Source organism: Anser brachyrhynchus (assembly GCF_964034855.1).
Source record: "Anser brachyrhynchus genome assembly, chromosome: 3".
Taxonomy (NCBI): domain Eukaryota; kingdom Metazoa; phylum Chordata; class Aves; order Anseriformes; family Anatidae; genus Anser; species Anser brachyrhynchus.
Genome location: NC_137696.1, coordinates 16,464,286 through 16,482,019, shown reverse-complemented (window position 1 = coordinate 16,482,019; position 17,734 = coordinate 16,464,286). Strand labels below are relative to the sequence as shown.

General features: G+C 42.4%; 1 protein-coding gene and 2 long non-coding RNA genes across 19 annotated transcripts in view; 2 read left to right on the top strand and 1 right to left on the bottom strand.

The window, feature by feature from the left end:
- Positions 1-12,847, top strand: part of LOC308191858 — a 24,198-nt gene extending 11,351 nt beyond the window's left edge. The window contains exon 2 of the long non-coding RNA XR_013948319.1: positions 1-12,847. This exon is cut by the window's left edge and continues 2,119 nt beyond it. This is a non-coding gene — a long non-coding RNA (uncharacterized lncRNA).
- EHBP1 (EH domain binding protein 1) overlaps positions 1-17,734 on the top strand; it is a 213,889-nt gene that overhangs the window by 189,368 nt on the left and 6,787 nt on the right. For all 17 annotated transcript variants that reach the window (XM_080584712.1, XM_080584705.1, XM_080584719.1 and 14 more), the window contains one exon: positions 16,475-16,574. In XM_080584712.1, the coding sequence (XP_080440838.1) occupies positions 16,475-16,574 (100 nt within the window). The remainder of the gene's footprint in view (positions 1-16,474; positions 16,575-17,734) is intronic.
- LOC308191855 lies at positions 11,984-17,734 on the bottom strand. The gene is made up of 3 exons (XR_013948314.1): positions 16,954-17,734; positions 15,324-15,559; positions 11,984-12,350 (listed from the first exon to the last, which is right to left on the bottom strand). It is a non-coding gene; the product is annotated as an uncharacterized lncRNA (long non-coding RNA).

The window sequence follows — 17,734 nt, the reverse complement described above, 5'->3', positions numbered from 1 at the left end:
CAGGACAGTGTAGCTATAAGGTAGTTTTCTCTTCTTCAAAACATCATTAGGATTGAAAAAATGAATCTCTTGCTTGCACATTTTGCATAAATACATGGTAAGTTATCAATTGATGTTCAAATAGCTTAATTGAGTTTGAGGGGGGGAGAGGTCATTTAATTGGTCTATTGAAATGTTAACAGAAACAGATATGGCAAGGAATAGACTTTAATGGCTGCAGTGTGGCACTGATGTCTGCATTCACTTGCAAAATTGTTAATTAGGGCACTTTGGTAGTTCATTTGCTTTTGTATTGATGTGCTTAGTCCAACGAGAGAAATTGGGTTTGTGTATGGTATTTACACGGGGGCAGCAGAGACTTCATGTACATTCAGGAATAAGGAGAATAAAGTGTAAAGCACAACTGGTTTCTGAATTGTGCTGGTGCCTTCATTCACATGCTGTCAGTTATGCAAGGCATTTCCCATGAGCTAGTGCATTTTCATACGTGGTTAAGTTTGGTACTTCTATATATTTGGCTTCATTTTTTTAATCATTGTAGCAGTGGGCTTGAATAATGCTATAATGTGACTTAAAAAAAAAAAAAGTTAGGTATTCCAAGCTTTTAAAACTACATTTAAACAGTTTGTACTGCAAAAACAAGGAGTTAGAGAGATTCATTTTGCCCCTGGAAGAAGGTGTTATCTCCTTAAACATATACTGAAAGAATAGATTAGGTTGCAATTCCTGGCCCACAGTCATCAGTGCCAGTGAAATTACAAAACCAGCTCTTGGTGTATGCCTGAAGTCCATCGTGCCTCTCTTACAGAACATAAACCTTGAAGGTATTGGCATTTTGTATGTGGGAATGGTGAAATTGCACTGATTGTCCACCTGCATTTTCTGAGGGTTGTAATTGCACAGATTAATCCCGGTGCTGTTTCATAATAGACTTGCTGGATGCAAAGCTTTCTATTTGAGTTGGCTGCAAGAAGGCTGCATTGTGTACAGTATATAATAATACATTATACTCTAGGTACTCTTTATAAACAGAGGCGGCAAGAAAAAACAAGCGAAGAACCAGGAGCCGGGAATCCTCACTTCTACAACAGGGATCCTGTTGTCCTGCTGCAGCAGGAAGGGGCTCGGAGAGAAGGTGACGTTTTGTAGCAAGTAAAGCACCGGTCTCAACAGCTCCCAGACGAAAAGGGCTTTTTGTTGGCCATAAATATTGTGTCATGGCGGTGATTTCACGTTGGGTGCCGTCTGCGGGGCAGCGCTGCCGTTTCGGGACGGCGCCAGGGGATTTGGGGTGCGCTTTGCTGCAGAGCGTTTCTTTCAAACTCCCGGCGTGCCTGTAGCGAGGGTTGACATCAGCTTCATTTACTCGTATGTAGTTGGGAAAGCACTCGCACGAAGATCACAAATCTGCACGCTGCGGCTATCTGGTTCGCAAGTTTAATCAGAGTCCCAGAAAGTTTCATTGTGGCTGCATGCAAATGTATTTACATAGGAATGGGTCTTGGGCTCTTTAAAGAAGGCAACAAAGTTGAAGACTGAGGCCAACAAATAAATGAAAGTTTCTCTAAATCCATTGGATAATAGAGGCAGTGTTAAGGCTAACCACAGTGTTGAACTAAACAGAGGGATTACTCCTGGGTTTTGCATCAGTTGTTTTCTGCCGGGTGGCCTCACTTGTCAAAAAAAAAAAAAAAAAAAAAAAAAGTTTAACGGGAGAACATTCACATGGCACGTTGAGAAAAGAAGTATGCTTAATTCCATCAAAGCTCAGAAATCAGTCATTAATTTATTCTAACCTCCGATTGTTGGTCATTTGTGAAACATCTGGCCTTGAAGTCATAGGAACCCAAACACAAGTACAATGTGAGCCCTTCTGAGGACCGGGCTTTGGGGGAGCGGGCGCCGGGCTAGCCTGGGGGGGCGGGGGGGCGCGTGCTCCCAAAGTTGCAACTGCCTCTTCAGTCCTGAGACTTTGCAACATATTAAAATGAATCCTTCAGTTAATTTACTCGCGAAATTAGATTATTGTTCATTTGCATCTTGGAAAAGTTGTGCCATTAAAAAGAGCCGCTTTCTTCATGGTGAGTTAGCAGTCAGATATTTAGCAATCTTGCAGCTTGCGAGTCAGAAATAGTTTCTAATGAAGTTGAAATTCGAGATAGAAAATGTATAAAAGCTTTCAGGAAAGACATACCCTATTTTCCATATGGCTAAGTAATTGTCATGATATTTGTTTTAAAGCTGGACTTAGACACTCCTGACTGCCCTCTAATTTGATATGGCTGGTCCAGACGATTCTTCTTGAGGAAACTTTCGTAGCAGAACGCAGTGGAGGAGATAAATAATTTTGCAGCTATAAGCACATTGCGAAGTATAGAAAATAATTCAGTCCTCTCTGCTGTTGTGCGTGTAACAGTCTCCAGGTTATTTGACTCTGCGAGGAGTTTGAATGAAAAGGAACTGAGTGATTAAAAGCAGATTGGAAATAAAGGTGGCTCCTCGGAGCTGGCAAAACTCTGCCTTTTGTTAATCTGAAAATAATGACTGCTATTTCGTTCTGTGGGCTGGGGTTTTGTTTTCGGCTGGGGAGGGAACAGAGCTCTTCATGTGTAGCTGAAACGTTGCCCAATCCCCCGTGATGAAATCCACTGTATTTCACGTGGGCGTAGGGTGAAATTAGAATTTAAATGTGAGGGGGCAATGGAGACCTGGCAATCTGCACGGCCAGGCCGGTGGGGGCATCTCCCTTACCTGCCTGTACTTTTTTGTTGTTTTTAAAGGCTGGTATTTCCTTGCTGGCCTGGCGGTTTGTTTCCTTGGTGAGAAAAGAAACTTGCCATTTTGGCAAATGTAGCGATGCTGTCTGAGCACGTAACAGAAAGAAAGAGTTTAGAAGGTATTGTGTGAAGCGCTTCTTTCTCTTAGTATTTGGTTAGCCTTTCCCTCATTGCTAAGTAAATAAATCTTTAATCCCCATCCCATTGTAAAATTTACTGTATCGGAATCACGACCATTGTAACTCCTTTCAAGCCAGGTTTTATCCTTTCACACTGAATGGATATCTGCAGTTTTGGCACTTCGACACATTATATTAAAAAAATACAAAGAGCGAACGAGGGCTGAGTTAATACACGTGGATTCTCAGAGCTGGCTTGTTGCTTCCATGGCGTGGCCATGAATTCAGCAACACGAATTCGAAGCACTGGGGATCCCGTCGGTGCTCGTGCACAATGGCTGCACGCACGGGACGCCAACGTGGGAGTCGTGCTCCAGCTTTCACAGCCAGTCTTCCCCAAGCACTGATGTCCAAAGCGCCGCCGGGATGGCAGAGATGAGAGTGGAATCTCTTTAAACAGCTTGTGAAATGTAACGTTTGAAACGGCGCTTTGAGAACGTGCAGATTATGTCTGGCGTGGTGGCTCTTCCCAGCGCTCTGGGAAATGAGCTGTTGACATTCTTTTGGGTCATCATCCGAGATAGGAGGGCAACCGCAAGGATTTAGCAGATAAATTCATCCAAAAAGACCTTTATCCATTTCACTGCGACTTGGAAACATTCATGTTGGATAGCAGCATTAATGTAGCCCTTTTAGCCCTTCAAAGTGAGCCTTATGTTTAAAAAAAAAAAAATGAAATGACTGGAGTAATAACTTCTTTAGGTCTTCTGAGAGGTAATTCATTATTTACATAATTCTGGAGTATAAACCAATCTTTCCTTCAAGAGGCTCTGAAATAGAATTGGGATCTTACAGAGGGAGAGAGTCTCTTTTGAATTCTAATCAACTGGATCTGTCTCAAATGCACTCCTAGTTGATTGTAAACAGTGGAATTTAAATTAATTTCTTCTTATCTTGTCTTTTGAAGAAAACCAGCAACATGTTTAAAAGGTTTTATTTTTAAATGCAGCTCAGAGTTTATTTTGTGGGGGGATTTTTTGTTCTTTTTTTTTTTCCTTGATAAAACAGGTGTTTGGCAGGATGGGTTTTGACAGACAGACAACGATTCTACATCAGTCTAGGTTATTATGAAATAAAGAGGAAAAAAAACTTTTTGACTTGAACTCGAATGATACTATATAGGCTGAATGTGCAGGGAAGGTTCCCACAATGCACTGTGAAAACCTAGGCTAACAAACACCCTGCTGCGTTGAAAACCCCCAAAAAAGACAAAAGCACAATGAAATAGAAAGCTTACCACCGGTAGCTTTCAAAACGACAAACTAGGCAAACTATACATCTCCACCACTCCAATTTTGTCAGAATGCTAATGAGCTTGCTCTGATCTTTACTCGGCTTCCCGTGTTTTCTACATCTTCAAGGACCACATGGCGCTAGCAAAATAAAGACAACTAAATGAGAATTTCGAATGCTTTTTGTGTTGGGACCTGGTGCCTTTCAGTTGACGCACTCGTTGAATATTCTCAACTTAAAAGCATACAACAGGGGGCTGGGTATGAACTTTTTAGCGGGGGAAATTTGTACAAAAGTAAATTAGTGTGATGAGGAAAATATGAGAAAAATTTCTGATTAATTTCCACTCTATAATATCAATGACACCTTCAGCCCCTCTCATACTCCTCTAACAAGAGATGCTGATAAAAGATGAATGATTCTGTGTTGTTCACAGTGAATGTTTAGTGGTTTTTTAATAGCAGCATTCTACATAAAAGGCACCAGGAAGTACTCTGCATTAGCAGTTGAGATCACTAGTTAATAGGATGATGTCTTTTAGCTTTTGTCACAAGATTATTAGAAAGGATGGGTTTCTGTTCTCATCCTGGCATACTTTGGAGTGCTTCTTGAGTACAAGTGCTAAAATACAGGTTTCTCCGTATTGTTTCGCATGCAAAGTAAAAGCCCTTTTAATGCAACACCTTTTACTTTTTTACCAGGTGATTTTGTCATTGATCTCTTATCTGCCCCCCTTTAGCTGTATTAATCATTTGGAGTGTTCTGCTTCTCAATGGGTGCTTAATGATGTATATGTGTACAGATTCACTATCAAAAATAAATCCCTTATATGCTCTGCACCTTCACAAACTTGATTATCAAGCTGTATTTACCAGCCTGCATTATACGGTCTTGAATGCTTCCTACTGGAGTCCATCGGTCTGTAATAGGAATTTGCACTTGGGGAGGAAGGGCTAAGCTAGGAGGAGGTACCACACTCCCCAAAATAAGTTTTGTCTTTTAAAAACAATTGCATTTGCAATTCTCTTTGGCATTTTCAGAAGTAAATGTGGGTTTGTATCCACCGGTGTTAGCACCAAGGGAGGAAAATTATGAATGTTCAGTTTTGCATGAGAGATGGGCTCCGTTTAAAAGTTGTTTTTGTTACGGTCCTCTCTATCAGCAGGAAGGGATACATTTGTATATTAGTCCCTTTTGTATGCTTGTTTCTCTCTTCAAAATACACTTCCTTGGACTAACTATTGCTCCTACCCAAACTCACACATACCAACAGACTGACTGTGCCCTCTCTTGCCACATGGTAAGCTGACTCCTTGGGAGAAGCATAGCTGCAGCTGTTTGCTTGGGAAGCAGAAAGTATGAAAAATATCTGTACATATACATAAGGAAAAAGTTGTAGCGAGATAAGGAAATCAGTATGGTCTTTTCATATTTTCCTATCTTACCTGAACCAGAAAGAAGGAATTAATAACACCATGGTTTTTCCAGCACTGTGCCACACTTGCTTTCCATGTGTGATTGTTTTGCTTAGCTCAGCATGATTGATCTCAGGTGAACTGAAAGCTGGCCAGACTACGCGATGGCAGAGAGTTGTCCGACTGAATTGTGAAAGACAAAGATGGTGTTGCATACCGAACCAGAGTGAGAGAAAGGACAGTATAATAATGGCACAGAAAATCAAAAAGTATTGCCGAAAGCAGTATTTTTACCATCGATATTTTTGCATTTAATGTAAAGGGTGAGCAAAAGTGTTTTAAAAAATTCTAGGTACATGAATGATGTGTACATGACACTGATTTAGGTTTTTGCTGGTGCCAATTTGTGAGTATTTCCTCCTAGATACATCTGAAGTTTAGGAGGCCAGCAGTATATTACTAATAGCAATTTGTGTTGGGAAGAAGAAAAGGTTTTTGACACTTTAGCACAAGAAGATGGTTTAGTGTTTTATTGTAACTTGATAATATTTCACAAAACCATGCATTAGTAGTTAATGTTTTTTTTTTTTGGACCAGTAACATGATGAAGCACTTCACGAGATGCTTCTCTCTGCAGCATTTGGGAATGTTAACTTGCCAGAATTATGGGAATGGGAGTTTTGGCAGCTACCAAAACTCTGGATGAGAGAAGTGTGACGACATTTCAGTCTGGGTCACGTTTACAATGTGTTCCATGTTGAGTCTAAGTGTGACTTGAGTGCCCTGAATCATGCTGAAGCCTATAGAGCTCTGAAGAAACGCCTGCTAGCATTGAATTCAAGCAGTGCAAAGCCATTCATTAGAATTTGTTAAGGCAAATAAACTGGCACGCTAGTAAGATGTTTTTCTGACGTGAGTTTCCCAGATCTACTGCTTTCATACGCTCATTCCTGCACAAGCAGTATGTTTGTAGTTGCTGGGATTTTATGAGCAATTGAGAACTTCTTGAGTTCTTGAGGCTTGTCAGCCTTTCTTCAGTTTCCCTGCTGTCGTGCTGCCTCCACAAAGTCTTGCTGGCCAATTTGTTCCTCTCCAGTCTAACTCCTCCTCGTAGCAGTTCCTGTGAAGCAATCTTGGCTTGCCTTCACTATAAAGGAAGATCAGCCAGCCGTACCTTTCCAAATGCCCGGCATTTCTACCACTGAGGAGCTCCCACTGAACAAACACACCATGCCAAACCCTGGAGTGCGTGGTTCTGACCCTCTCATTCACCGCATCTCTTCAGTCTCAGATCTGTGCATTTGCAGGCAGAAGTTCCGAGGAAGAGACCTTTCCAAGACCAGAGGCGGGCAGCGTACATGTTCAGCTTTCCCAGGCCAAGTTCATTAAATTGTAAAGAAGCTCAGCAGCAACGATGACCGTAGTTATTTTTTTTCTCAAAGCAATACCACGTTGCCGTTGGCTGCCTCAGGACTGAACGAGAGGTCAGCCTCCTCTCCATGCACTTCCCTGGCTGTAGCCTCATCGTTGCCTTGAAAGAACCTGTCAACAAAGTGCTTGAAGCCAGCTTGAAGAAGAGAGCCCGAACGCAGTGCTGCCCGCATAGCAGGAGGCTACTCTGGGAGAGCCCTAGGCACTATGAATAGACTTGCAAGCCTTCCAAAAGTCTTGCAAGACCCAACAGACACTTGCTTCTTTTAACTGATTTCTATCTTTCTTTGTGGTATTGCAGTATAAATGGTCTTTCATGTGGTCGGCATAGGCTTTGGCTTTATGCCTGGAAGTTAGCTTTCTCTGCAACCAGCACCTGCTTGTAAAGGGAATGGCGAGGAGAAAGGCACTTTGGTCACCCCGGGGCTTCCAGCCCACGGGGCCACTGCAGTCTACAGAAAGCCCTGTTATTTTTACTTGGGTTTCTCCTTTTTACCACCAAGATCACCTTTTCTGTCAACACTGGAAACCATGGAGCCCCAGGACACCTCAACCTAGCTGAACTTGCCCAGTTAGCCCTGGGAAGCTTTGGGTCCCAGAGGTACAAACCTGCCAACTCCCAGTAAGACAAGGCATCTTCATTACCATCGGTAGAAGGTCCCATTCAGTCAACGCTAGCTGTTAGCTCCCTTCAGACAGTTGTTTGGGTTAAACTCAGACCTGTCCAGTAAAGAAGTGATTTTTTTACTGTCCACCACCCCTTTCCAGCCCCAGGAGAATACATCCCAAAGGAAGTAAAACAATATTTGGTGAAAATGGGCTAATGTAATAGTAGAGCACAGTCCAAAGACTTTCAGGTTAGCGTCCCTCTTACTTCAGGATTGTAACCAGCCATCGCTCGACATGTGAACAGGCAACTGGGGTGTGAACAGGTCTAAGGAGTAGTCACGAGCCATGGAGTAATTACTGACACTCGTTACAAAGCATCCAACTCTACTTTTTGACCTGCAAGCGAAATAGTTTGTCTGCCAGACCATCATCCTGCTCTTGGTGAATTTCCAAGTGTGAGCTACTGTTTTTTTCCATCGCTTCAAAGGTTCAAGTGTTCTAGTTAACAGTGCATGTTTCCTATGCTGCAAGCAAAGGTCTGATGTATGCTTTTCCCAAGTCTGTGCTTCTTCTGAAGTTGTGCTACAGGAGAAAATTTGGGAATAAAGAATTGCAGAGCGTGATGAAGGACACGTGTTGGTTCTGCCCAATGCTAGGGTCCCTGCAGGCACTATCCTCAGGAAGGAACTGCTGCTTCCTTACAGGAGTCTCTGCAGATTTTTCACTTGAATCTCATTTCTTGCTGTCTGAATTTTGGGCCACGAGCTGTGTGTTTTCTTGGTCTTGGTTGATAACCCCACATTTAAAATACGCTCATTTTGATCAAGCCTAGGCATTCTGTTTGTGATGATTTTCTGTTATTTTCTAGTGGCCGCTCTGTTGACTTGTTGTGTAGAAAAAAAAATAAGCAGTCTTTCAGGCAGTTCATCTTTCATGGAAGTTTTGATCCTGTGATAATTTTAGGTTGCCAAGACGGCGGGCCACAAATGTTTGTCTTTCTGTGAGTCAGTCCCACTGCAGGTAGAATAAATCCTTGTCTGTGCTGAGATGTGGTCAGAGCCCTGACCTCCTGTTTACACAGCCCTCAAAGTTTTAAATAGGCTCTCTGATTTATTGTGTCTCGGAAGCCAAAGAAATTACAAGTTTCCTGCTTGATATTAAGCTAATTTGATGTGTTCTTGCGATAAAGGAATTCCCTTGGTCGAGGCTCCGTTTCATTAGGGTTACAGTATTTTAGGGGCTGAAACAGGCAGACAATGCACTGCAGTGCAATTCTGCCTGGCAGATTCTTGGCAGTCGGCACCTACCTTTATGAGACTTCATTGTGTGGACATCAATGTCTCCTTCTCAACTGCTCTCAGACAGCAAGTTAGTGGCCATGAATTTGCCTTTCTAATGTTCCTTAGGCATTTTCCCATCCAGTTCAGACTAGGAAAATCATTCTAGGGCTTCATCTGATAGCTAGCTCTCCTGCAGTGTCATATATAGAGGGCTTCCATCCTGTCTCTCTCTCGGTGGCTACTCTTGTTCATTTTCAGTGATTTATAATAACGAAGGAGGTCCCTGTTCAGTGAAAGGAATAAGTATTCTGGAAGAAAGCTGGGCATGGTAATTCTGAAATGGGAGGCATGAAGCTCAAGGTCGAGCAGATTCATGCTGTGGGGTGCTTACTGCAGGCTCTGTTTTGACACTTGGAGCTTTGAAGAGTTATTTTACCCCAAAATCGGAGTTTTTCCACCAAAGGTTGTCCTCTTAAAGAAGAGAACACAGAGGTCTCTTTTGGGATGCCTCAATTTCACTCAAAGGGAAGAGCTGTGAATGCCTAGATCCTCACCGTAACTTGCAGTCGAGTGGTATGTGTTTTGGAGTAGGTCTGGTGTAACTCGTCTTTATGAGGAGTATCAGCTGTGAACGTGGGCTTTTCTGCTTAAGTGTTTGTTAAATTCAGTAACTTGCTTTCAAAATGAAAACTCATCTGTGCACAAACTGTTCACAGTGGGTGAGATGAGAAGAAGACTGTTAAAAGCAGTGGAAAGTCTGCTGTTGACTTTGAAGGGCTCGAGCAAAGGCTTCCATCAGCCTTTGCTAGTGACATGATGTTGGTCAGCTACGACACACGATGTTGCTTCTCTTCCCTGCCCGAGCTTCCTTTTTGTAAAGCTGTAATTGCCACGGTGGATCAGCCCCATGATCTGCTCAGGAATATTGTCTCGCAGAGAGACAGGTTCAGGTTGAACCCTGGCAGGGGAAAGAAACTCTGCAGGGGCCAGCTACGGGCTAACCTGTCCCCGGGGATCATTTCAGTCAGCCTCTAAAAATTAAAGGTTCCCTCATGTCCTCAAGCAGGCAGATCCAATTCCTACCTCTTTTGCTTTTTGTTTGTTTGTTGGGATATTTATCGCTACGGCTTTGCCTCCCCATAGTCACCATTCAACCCGGTTTTAATTCTTGCTGAGCTCTTAGTTTCAACATCGCCTTGTGGCAACGAGTCCTACTGGTATACGACGAGGCTTTGAGGGAAGGCAGTTCTTTTAATCGGTTTTAAACACACCACCTTCAATTTCAGTGCATTTCCCCAGGTTCTTAGGAGACAAGATGAGGCACATCCTCAGACTATTCCTTTATTTGCTATTCATGTTCTCCTTCAGGTAAACAAGCCAATCTGTCCGGTCGCTCCTAATACAGAAACTCGTAAAAACGCGTCTCCATGATTGGATGAATGCAACTTTATTTTATTTATTTATTTTTTCCAGCAGGCAAACAAGCACAGTAGTGTAGGTTTTCAAAAGAGCTTCCCGTTAAATTTCTGGAATTTGCTGGCATTTGGACGGCTCTCGGTGGCCATCTCACCCCTGTCAAACACCAAAATAGAACGGCCCTAGCGAAATTGGCCAGTTTTTGTCATTATTCGCCCCGCTCCAGCTCGCATGGGCTGGCATTCTCCTGCTGGCCTCTTCACCCAAGTGTGTTGAGTGAAGAAAGCTTCTTCTATTCTGTTTTAAAACTGTGTGTAAACACCAGCAAATGGGGGAAGAATGGGCTCTGTCTTAAGTAGGTTGTTTTTCATGTAGTTCTGTCGAGGTAAATGGGGAGATGGGGAGTTGTCAGTGTTTAACCGTGACACCATGGCACACACTATACGCAGTGCAAATAAAATTTAAAAACAATTACTGCTCGAGACAGCATGCAAAGTGATTTCTGTAAACCTGTTATTTCTTGCCAGATTGAATGGGCTGGTTTGGGATGCTGATAGAAAGCCTTTATTATTTATCTTCTGTAGGTTGTAATTCATTTTTGCACAACAGCTAAATACATTTACGTTTAAGGATTTTTTTTTTTAAATATGAATCTATTGGCTTATCTTGACAGATTTACGATGGTATAAAGTGTAGAGGAGTTACTGTGTTCATCCATTTACACTGAACTAATCTTGTCCCTGCATGTTACTCCTTTTTCTTCCTTTTAAGTGGTATTCACAGTGTTTTGTAGCACTTCATTCTCTGTTTTCTTAGCAATGTACAGTTTTGCTATGTTAATCCATATTTGGTTTATCTAATGACTTGCTGCCCGAAAGGCTTAAAAATAATGGATCTAATGGCACATACACGTACTGATAGCTGGCTGATCACAAGGGGTGTGTTGGGAAGTATTTTCAGCAGGAGAGAAAAACAAAAAGCAATCTCTCTTTCAAATTAGTTCAGGACAGCCATTTGTCCAAACGCTCCTTATTTAAATATTTAACAAATAATTAGCTTACAGTTCAAACAGAAATCCATTTGTAAATCCTGGAGAAAGCCAAAGGGGAAAGGTATTTTATAAAGACTGCCTGGAAGCTGTGCAGCACTAAAATAAGCTAGTCCCTCATATTGTTCTCAAGAAAAACCTGGTAACATACAAACATGCTTGTAATTCTTGAGCGCTGAAGATGAAAATTGCTCAAGTTGTAACTGAATCACAGTCACGAAAATACAATTTGAATACGTGTGATTAACCCCGGGAGAAAACAAAGTTGGGGAGGGGTGGCTGTGTTGTTGTTGTTTGTTTGCCTATTATTAAAATTTGGGCTTCCTAGGACAAAATCACCAAACTGCATGCTGCAGCCTTGCTTGAAGCCTGCGCAGGAGCTGTTGAAGCGTGGATCCACACCTCTGAAGCCAGTGGGAGTTTCTTGGATCCAAGGGCAGAATTTAGTGTCCTGGGCTAGTGCGGGCTTGGTGTTGGGCTCGCTCCTAATCGCCGAGGAGGGTTCTGGTAGATGTCAAGTGAAGGGAAGAATAGAGCACGCATCCTTCACCACTCAAGCCAGACAATGAAATTAGAAAATGGCACTGAGAGTTGATGTGAGAGAATTCCCCTGGATTCCTAGAGGAAGAATAAAACCAGAGTGTATTGATTTTTAAAAAAAAAAAAAAGAAAGAAAGAAAGAAAGAAAAGAAAGAAAGAAAGAAAGGAAGAGCGGAGGAAGAAAAAAGACAAAAACTAAACTAGAGAAATCTTGCCAGAATTCGCCTCAGAACATATCTAGTAATAAAGCACAACATCAAAGGCTGTATTGTCTGTTTACATAAGGACGTGTGTACTTACTGTTTCGCCTCAGTTCCTGGTTCAGCCTTTCTCAAATCTCTTACCGTGCCTTGTGCGTGCAGAGGATGGTTGCGGCGCTAACCAGTCTTATTTGAAGACTGCTTTCAGAAGTCATTATTGAGCTATGGGATAAAAAGGTGTAACCGTAATTATGTGTTAAAGAGAATGAATCTGCTCTGCTAGATAGTTAACCAGGTGAGGTTAAACAAGATAAGATGAATTCTGGTCTTTTTAGAAAACTGACAGTCTTCATTTTAAGCTACAATGTAAAGTGCTTTATCCTGAGATTAAGTATTGTGGCAGAAGCTAAAACTGCCTTTTTCCCCTAACCGTGCCAGAATACAACCTCCTTTTCTTTTTGCGCTAACAAGACTGCTTTACCACCACAGCCCACTCTAAGTAATTAAATCAATCCTTTGTACTTACCGTATTCTCCTCTAGTGACGGTACTAGATCTGATTATATGCTTCATGCATATTCAAAGTACGGCACTGACAGCTCTTTAATGAGCTCTTACTTAATCAGTACGAACAATGTTCATCTTGTTCTTTTTTGCCTCATACATTAGAGCTAGGAACAGTTGGGGAAAAAATGAAACATCCAGCATTCATTTGAAAAATATATTGTACTTTGAAAAGTGTCTAAGCTGGGGAAGTTGCATTCTGCCCTTTAAAAGTCTGATGGACAAATTGGATTACTAGTATTGGATTAAATAACAAATGGTTAGAGGAGAAATGAGAAAAGCTCGCTGTGATCACAGGCTTTAATATTTTTTGTTACTTATAAAGCTGAAGGGGTCTTTAACCAGTTATTAAAGTCAGGATTAATTTGTAATGGTCCAACTTACTAGCTTTAAAAGGGTTTTGTTGTTGTTGTTGTTGTTGTTTTTTATCCAAAACAATAGTGTAATGCATGTATTATGGACCAAAATTTAAGTTTAAGATCTGTGGGCTATTTATAGATTTTCATCCTCTTGTCCTGGCTCAGATAAGGGGTTTGCATGCAGGTATCGATTTGTCCTCAAACATGTTTTTCGCTTCATTTGAATAATCTGTACAGTATTTTTCTTTTCAGAGAATAACACAGATATTATTCCAATTTTAATTTGCAAACCTTTTCAGCAAGTAAATTAAATCCTTGTTGTACACTTGGAAAGCGGAAACAAAAACGACCACTGCAGCAGCATGGTTTTACAGCATGCAAATGTGAAATGAGGTGGGGGAAAGGCTTTTTTTGTGTATTTTGGTTTCGAAAGTGCAAACTTGAGTTTAGCTTGCAGTACGGCTGTTGAAATAACACCGAGTTTTTCTTTGTTGAAAGTGTTTTGCGTGCATCCTTCTACCGAAGGGGGGTTGGGGGGGGGGGGGGGAGTAAATTAGCTAATGGCACCGGATTTGCTGAAAACAGTTATTTAAAAATTACATGTATGGCAGTTCATCTTTATTTTGCTTGCCTGGGAAAAATCTGTTTCAGCTCTGTGCACAAGAATTTAAAAGCTCCTGGTCAACAGCAACAACAAAAAAAGGAAATATCACAATCTACTGCTATTAATATTGCACACGTGTCATTTCACTGATCAAAAAGGCCTTCACCAGGGTACAATTGGCCTTTTTCCAAATTGCAAGCTTTTTCTCAGCTTTTTCTTTTTCCTCTTTCTTCTTTTGTTGCTGCCCAGGGATTTGTGCCTATCGCAGCCACTATCACATGACTGGTGTCAGGGCATCACATGGGCCAAAGTGAATACAAAAACAGCTACCCGAAAAGATTAAAAATTCTGTAAAACAATACAGACTTTGTTAACTCACTTTAAAATAGCCTCGTCAGAGGATATTCCACAGGCTTTACTGGCAGCGTAGAAATATCAAAATAACCCACCTGGTAAGGTCTGCGAGCTTTACCTACATCTTTTCTCATCTTTTCTCGTTATGCATTGCAGCCAACTTAGGAGGAACGTCTTAAGAGAAAAAAGTTTTTATCTTAGGTTTATGTCCTACCCCTGAGATTGCGTGTCGGGAAATTAAAGTTCAGATCCTCAGCTGGTAGAAATGAGGTTTGAAACTTTTCTGTCCCATCTCTGTGTGTCTATTTGTAAAGGTTTGCAAAATGAAATGCAGCAAGGGCTTGCATTCAGAGTGCATCTTGTATCTGGAGATCCCAGACCATCCCTAAGAATAGCAAATTTTGTGCCATAAATTGATGAAAATGTTACTACGGCCACACAATTCTGTTGTGAGAACTCGTTTTCACCTGCAGCGTGGCAATCTCGTGTGTCACAAAATAAACTGATCGCTTTGCGAGGATAAAGCAGCAATCTCTCCCCTCTTTCTTGACACCCCCAAATAAATTCCAGCTAGTTGGTGCACGTCAGTGAAAGCTTGATACTATCGATTATCATCTGCTTCTAAAAGCAGACCCCATTAGTTGGACCGATACAGCGATTCCTTTGATCTGCAACTTAACAGCAAACTATACCTATAGGTCTTAATCCTCTTCAGGGCAGTGCTGAACTGCAGAATATGATTCTAAGTGCTGAGCGAGTGTGACATAATCTTTTCTGCATGAAACCAGAAGTGGAGGTCTTGGGGGCAGAGTGTTTCTACAGGGCAAATTCCTCCCCGCATCACTCCGGCAGAGCCTGGCCACTGCTCCTCCTGCTTGGAAGAAGAACGTGCCAAATGGTGCAACTTCATCTAGCCACTTGGGCCCACCAGCTCCACTCCAAACGGACCCACTTCACTCGTAATCTCCTTTTCCTTCCCCCGTGGGCATGCTCCAAGCCTGGAGAGGCCACAGGGTGAAAGGAGACTGGCTGAGGAGGTGGCTCTGTGCAGGCCTGTGTGTGCGCGCTGCCATTGCACGCGGGTGTGAACGTGTGCGCAGCAGGGCACGTATGTGCACGCATTTCAAATGCCCCCATCCAGAAGCTGAAAGCTTTCTCTCAGAGAAAACCAGTATTTTTTCTGGTGTCTTTCCAACTTCTGACGCTGGAAACTACATCTCTGCACCTAGGGATCCTGCAATTCCCTGACTGTACAGCACCTTGCATCAGAAATTTCAAAATGCCTTGCAAGCATCAAAGAATTAACTTTTATTACCTTCGCAAGCTAGGTACGGGTGGTTATCCTTATATTACGCACAAGCTGCTTAAATGCAGAGAGGTGCCCATGGTCTGTCTCCTGGTGAATCAATGTGGAAGCTGGGAGAAGTACTCAGAAGTCCCAGCTCATGGTCCTTCACCACTGTTTCAGGTTTCTTCCCAGGTTAATTTGAACCTTAAGAAATGTGTGAGTTTCATAATTCAACAAGGCCCGGGTTGTTTTTTCTCCTCAACCTGAGAGATGAGAAAGGGAGGTCACTACAAACATGCAGTCTCCATGATGGACTTGGAGGAGTTTCCTCCCAGTCCTCTGGCTGGGTCACCCCGTTGGCCAAGTGACCCAGCTACACCAAAAGGACAGCCACGGACCTCCTGGGTCTGCCTTTCCCCACCATTGTGTGATAGTGCAGAGGTGGCAACGTGGACTCTTACAAATGCAGAGTCCAGGCAGGCTGTGGAGTCTCCTTGATCCTACCCGGATGGGCACAGGTCGGGGAAGGGGCCGCTAGCCCATGTGTATGCACAGGGGGCTCCTTAGGCAGCTGGACCCTGGGTGCTCGCTTTGACTATGGGTGAGGACAGGAGCAACTCTTTCCAGCTCATGGTCTGGAAGAGTAGCCATAGGCTCAACGAAGTCAAGCAGGGACCCGCACCTTGGCCAAGGGTTCAGGATTATGATCTCGTCTGCAGCTATGCTGATCCCCACCGCATAATCCTGACTGCCCTGGGTTTGCTTGGGTAGAGCAGATCTTGCCCACAAGGGTTGCTTTTTGTGTTTGGATGCCTCTGATGTCCGGGCGTCTTTTAGCAGCAGCAGGACTTTTTATTGGGAACATAGCAACAATAGCATTCTTTCAGAAGAATTTAAGACACAGTACTTTCTAAAAGGTGCTTGTTTAGGTGAGTCTGTCAGCATGGTAAAGAAGACTAAAACATACGCTGCAGAGTGTCTGCTTTCAAAGTTTTATTTATGGAGCTAACAGCATTAGGCTTCAGTTCTTGCATTGTAGTCTTGGGATATTTTTACCATTTGAGAACACGCCTTGTAATGTTCAGTGATATTAGAGACGGGTACTTCAGCAACTGAATCGAAATACATGGCTCAACTTGTGAAATGCCACCTAAGTAATGAAATTCCTTCTATTGCAGGAAGAAACACAGAAGAAGAGGAAGCTATGATGCAGGAATGGTTCATGCTGGTTAATAAGAAGAACGCTTTAATAAGACGAATGAACCAGCTTTCTCTCCTGTAAGTACAGATGGTTACGTGTAGTTACAGAAGGCTGATTTACAGCAATATTTACCCAGCAGATAGACGCAAAAGTTTTTTGCTTTCTCCCCATCCGACTTCAAAATGTTTCTTCGCAAACAAGTGGTGTGGGGGATTTGTGGAGCATGTCAAGTAACTTGTTTTTCTCATATTTCAAACTTGACAATGGAAAGCGTGCAATGACACGAGATTAGCTAGAGCTGTGAAAAAAAATCTGAAATATTAAGCGTAGTTACATTTTCAAAGGCCCTACAGTAGAATAAAATTACATTTTAGAAATAGGCAAATAGATTTTTATTGTGCCTCAGATGTGACACGTGAAGACTATTCTGAGAGAGCGCAAAATTAGAGTCTGTACCTGCTCCGCAGAAATACTAAATTGCATCCCTCGTTGAGCAGCGCCGGACTGCTGAAGGGATATTAGCGCATTGGTCACGGTGTGATGGTACCGCCGATCCTGCGAAGCGAGACAGGTACAGGGAGGACGAATAAACTTTTTTTCTCTAGCACAGGAGAGGAAGGGAAAAGACGGCGCTGGGTTGCAGAGGCGCTCTGCCGTCGGCGCTTCTTCTCCAGCTTCCTTCAGTTGAGCGATTCTTTTTCTTTCAGTGTGCCACCTAGTGTAGATGCCTGCGTACTTCCTTGGAAAGAGTCCGTGATCACAAATTTCCTGCCGTGTCTGAACTTGACAGAAGATTCTACCTCAAAATATTAAGCTTTCTAATCCCGTGTCTAATTTTCATTATTCATTAGGGCAGAATGTATGTAGGATAATACTTCCAGCGTTATGTTATCTTGGTGAATAGGCTGATGCTGGAATTTGTTCATTAGATCCGGGGGAATGTTTTATGCTTAGGACATTCCACAAAAGCTGCTCCAAGGATGAATATGAAATAATTATGTCCCGTAGTGCAATAGAGTTAAACTGATGGAATTAGAGCCGACGATGGAGAAAATGAAAAGGCCCTGATACTGAATATGCCACCTGAGCAAGGTTTTAAGTTTGTGTATCATTTGTTTGGAGTAGCTTAAAGTTAAAGAGAAAAGTCAGTTACGAGTCCTAAAATCAATGTAAGTTAAAGGTTCTTTTAAGTGTTTAATGATTTAGTAATTAACATATTGATGAACTTTTGCAACTT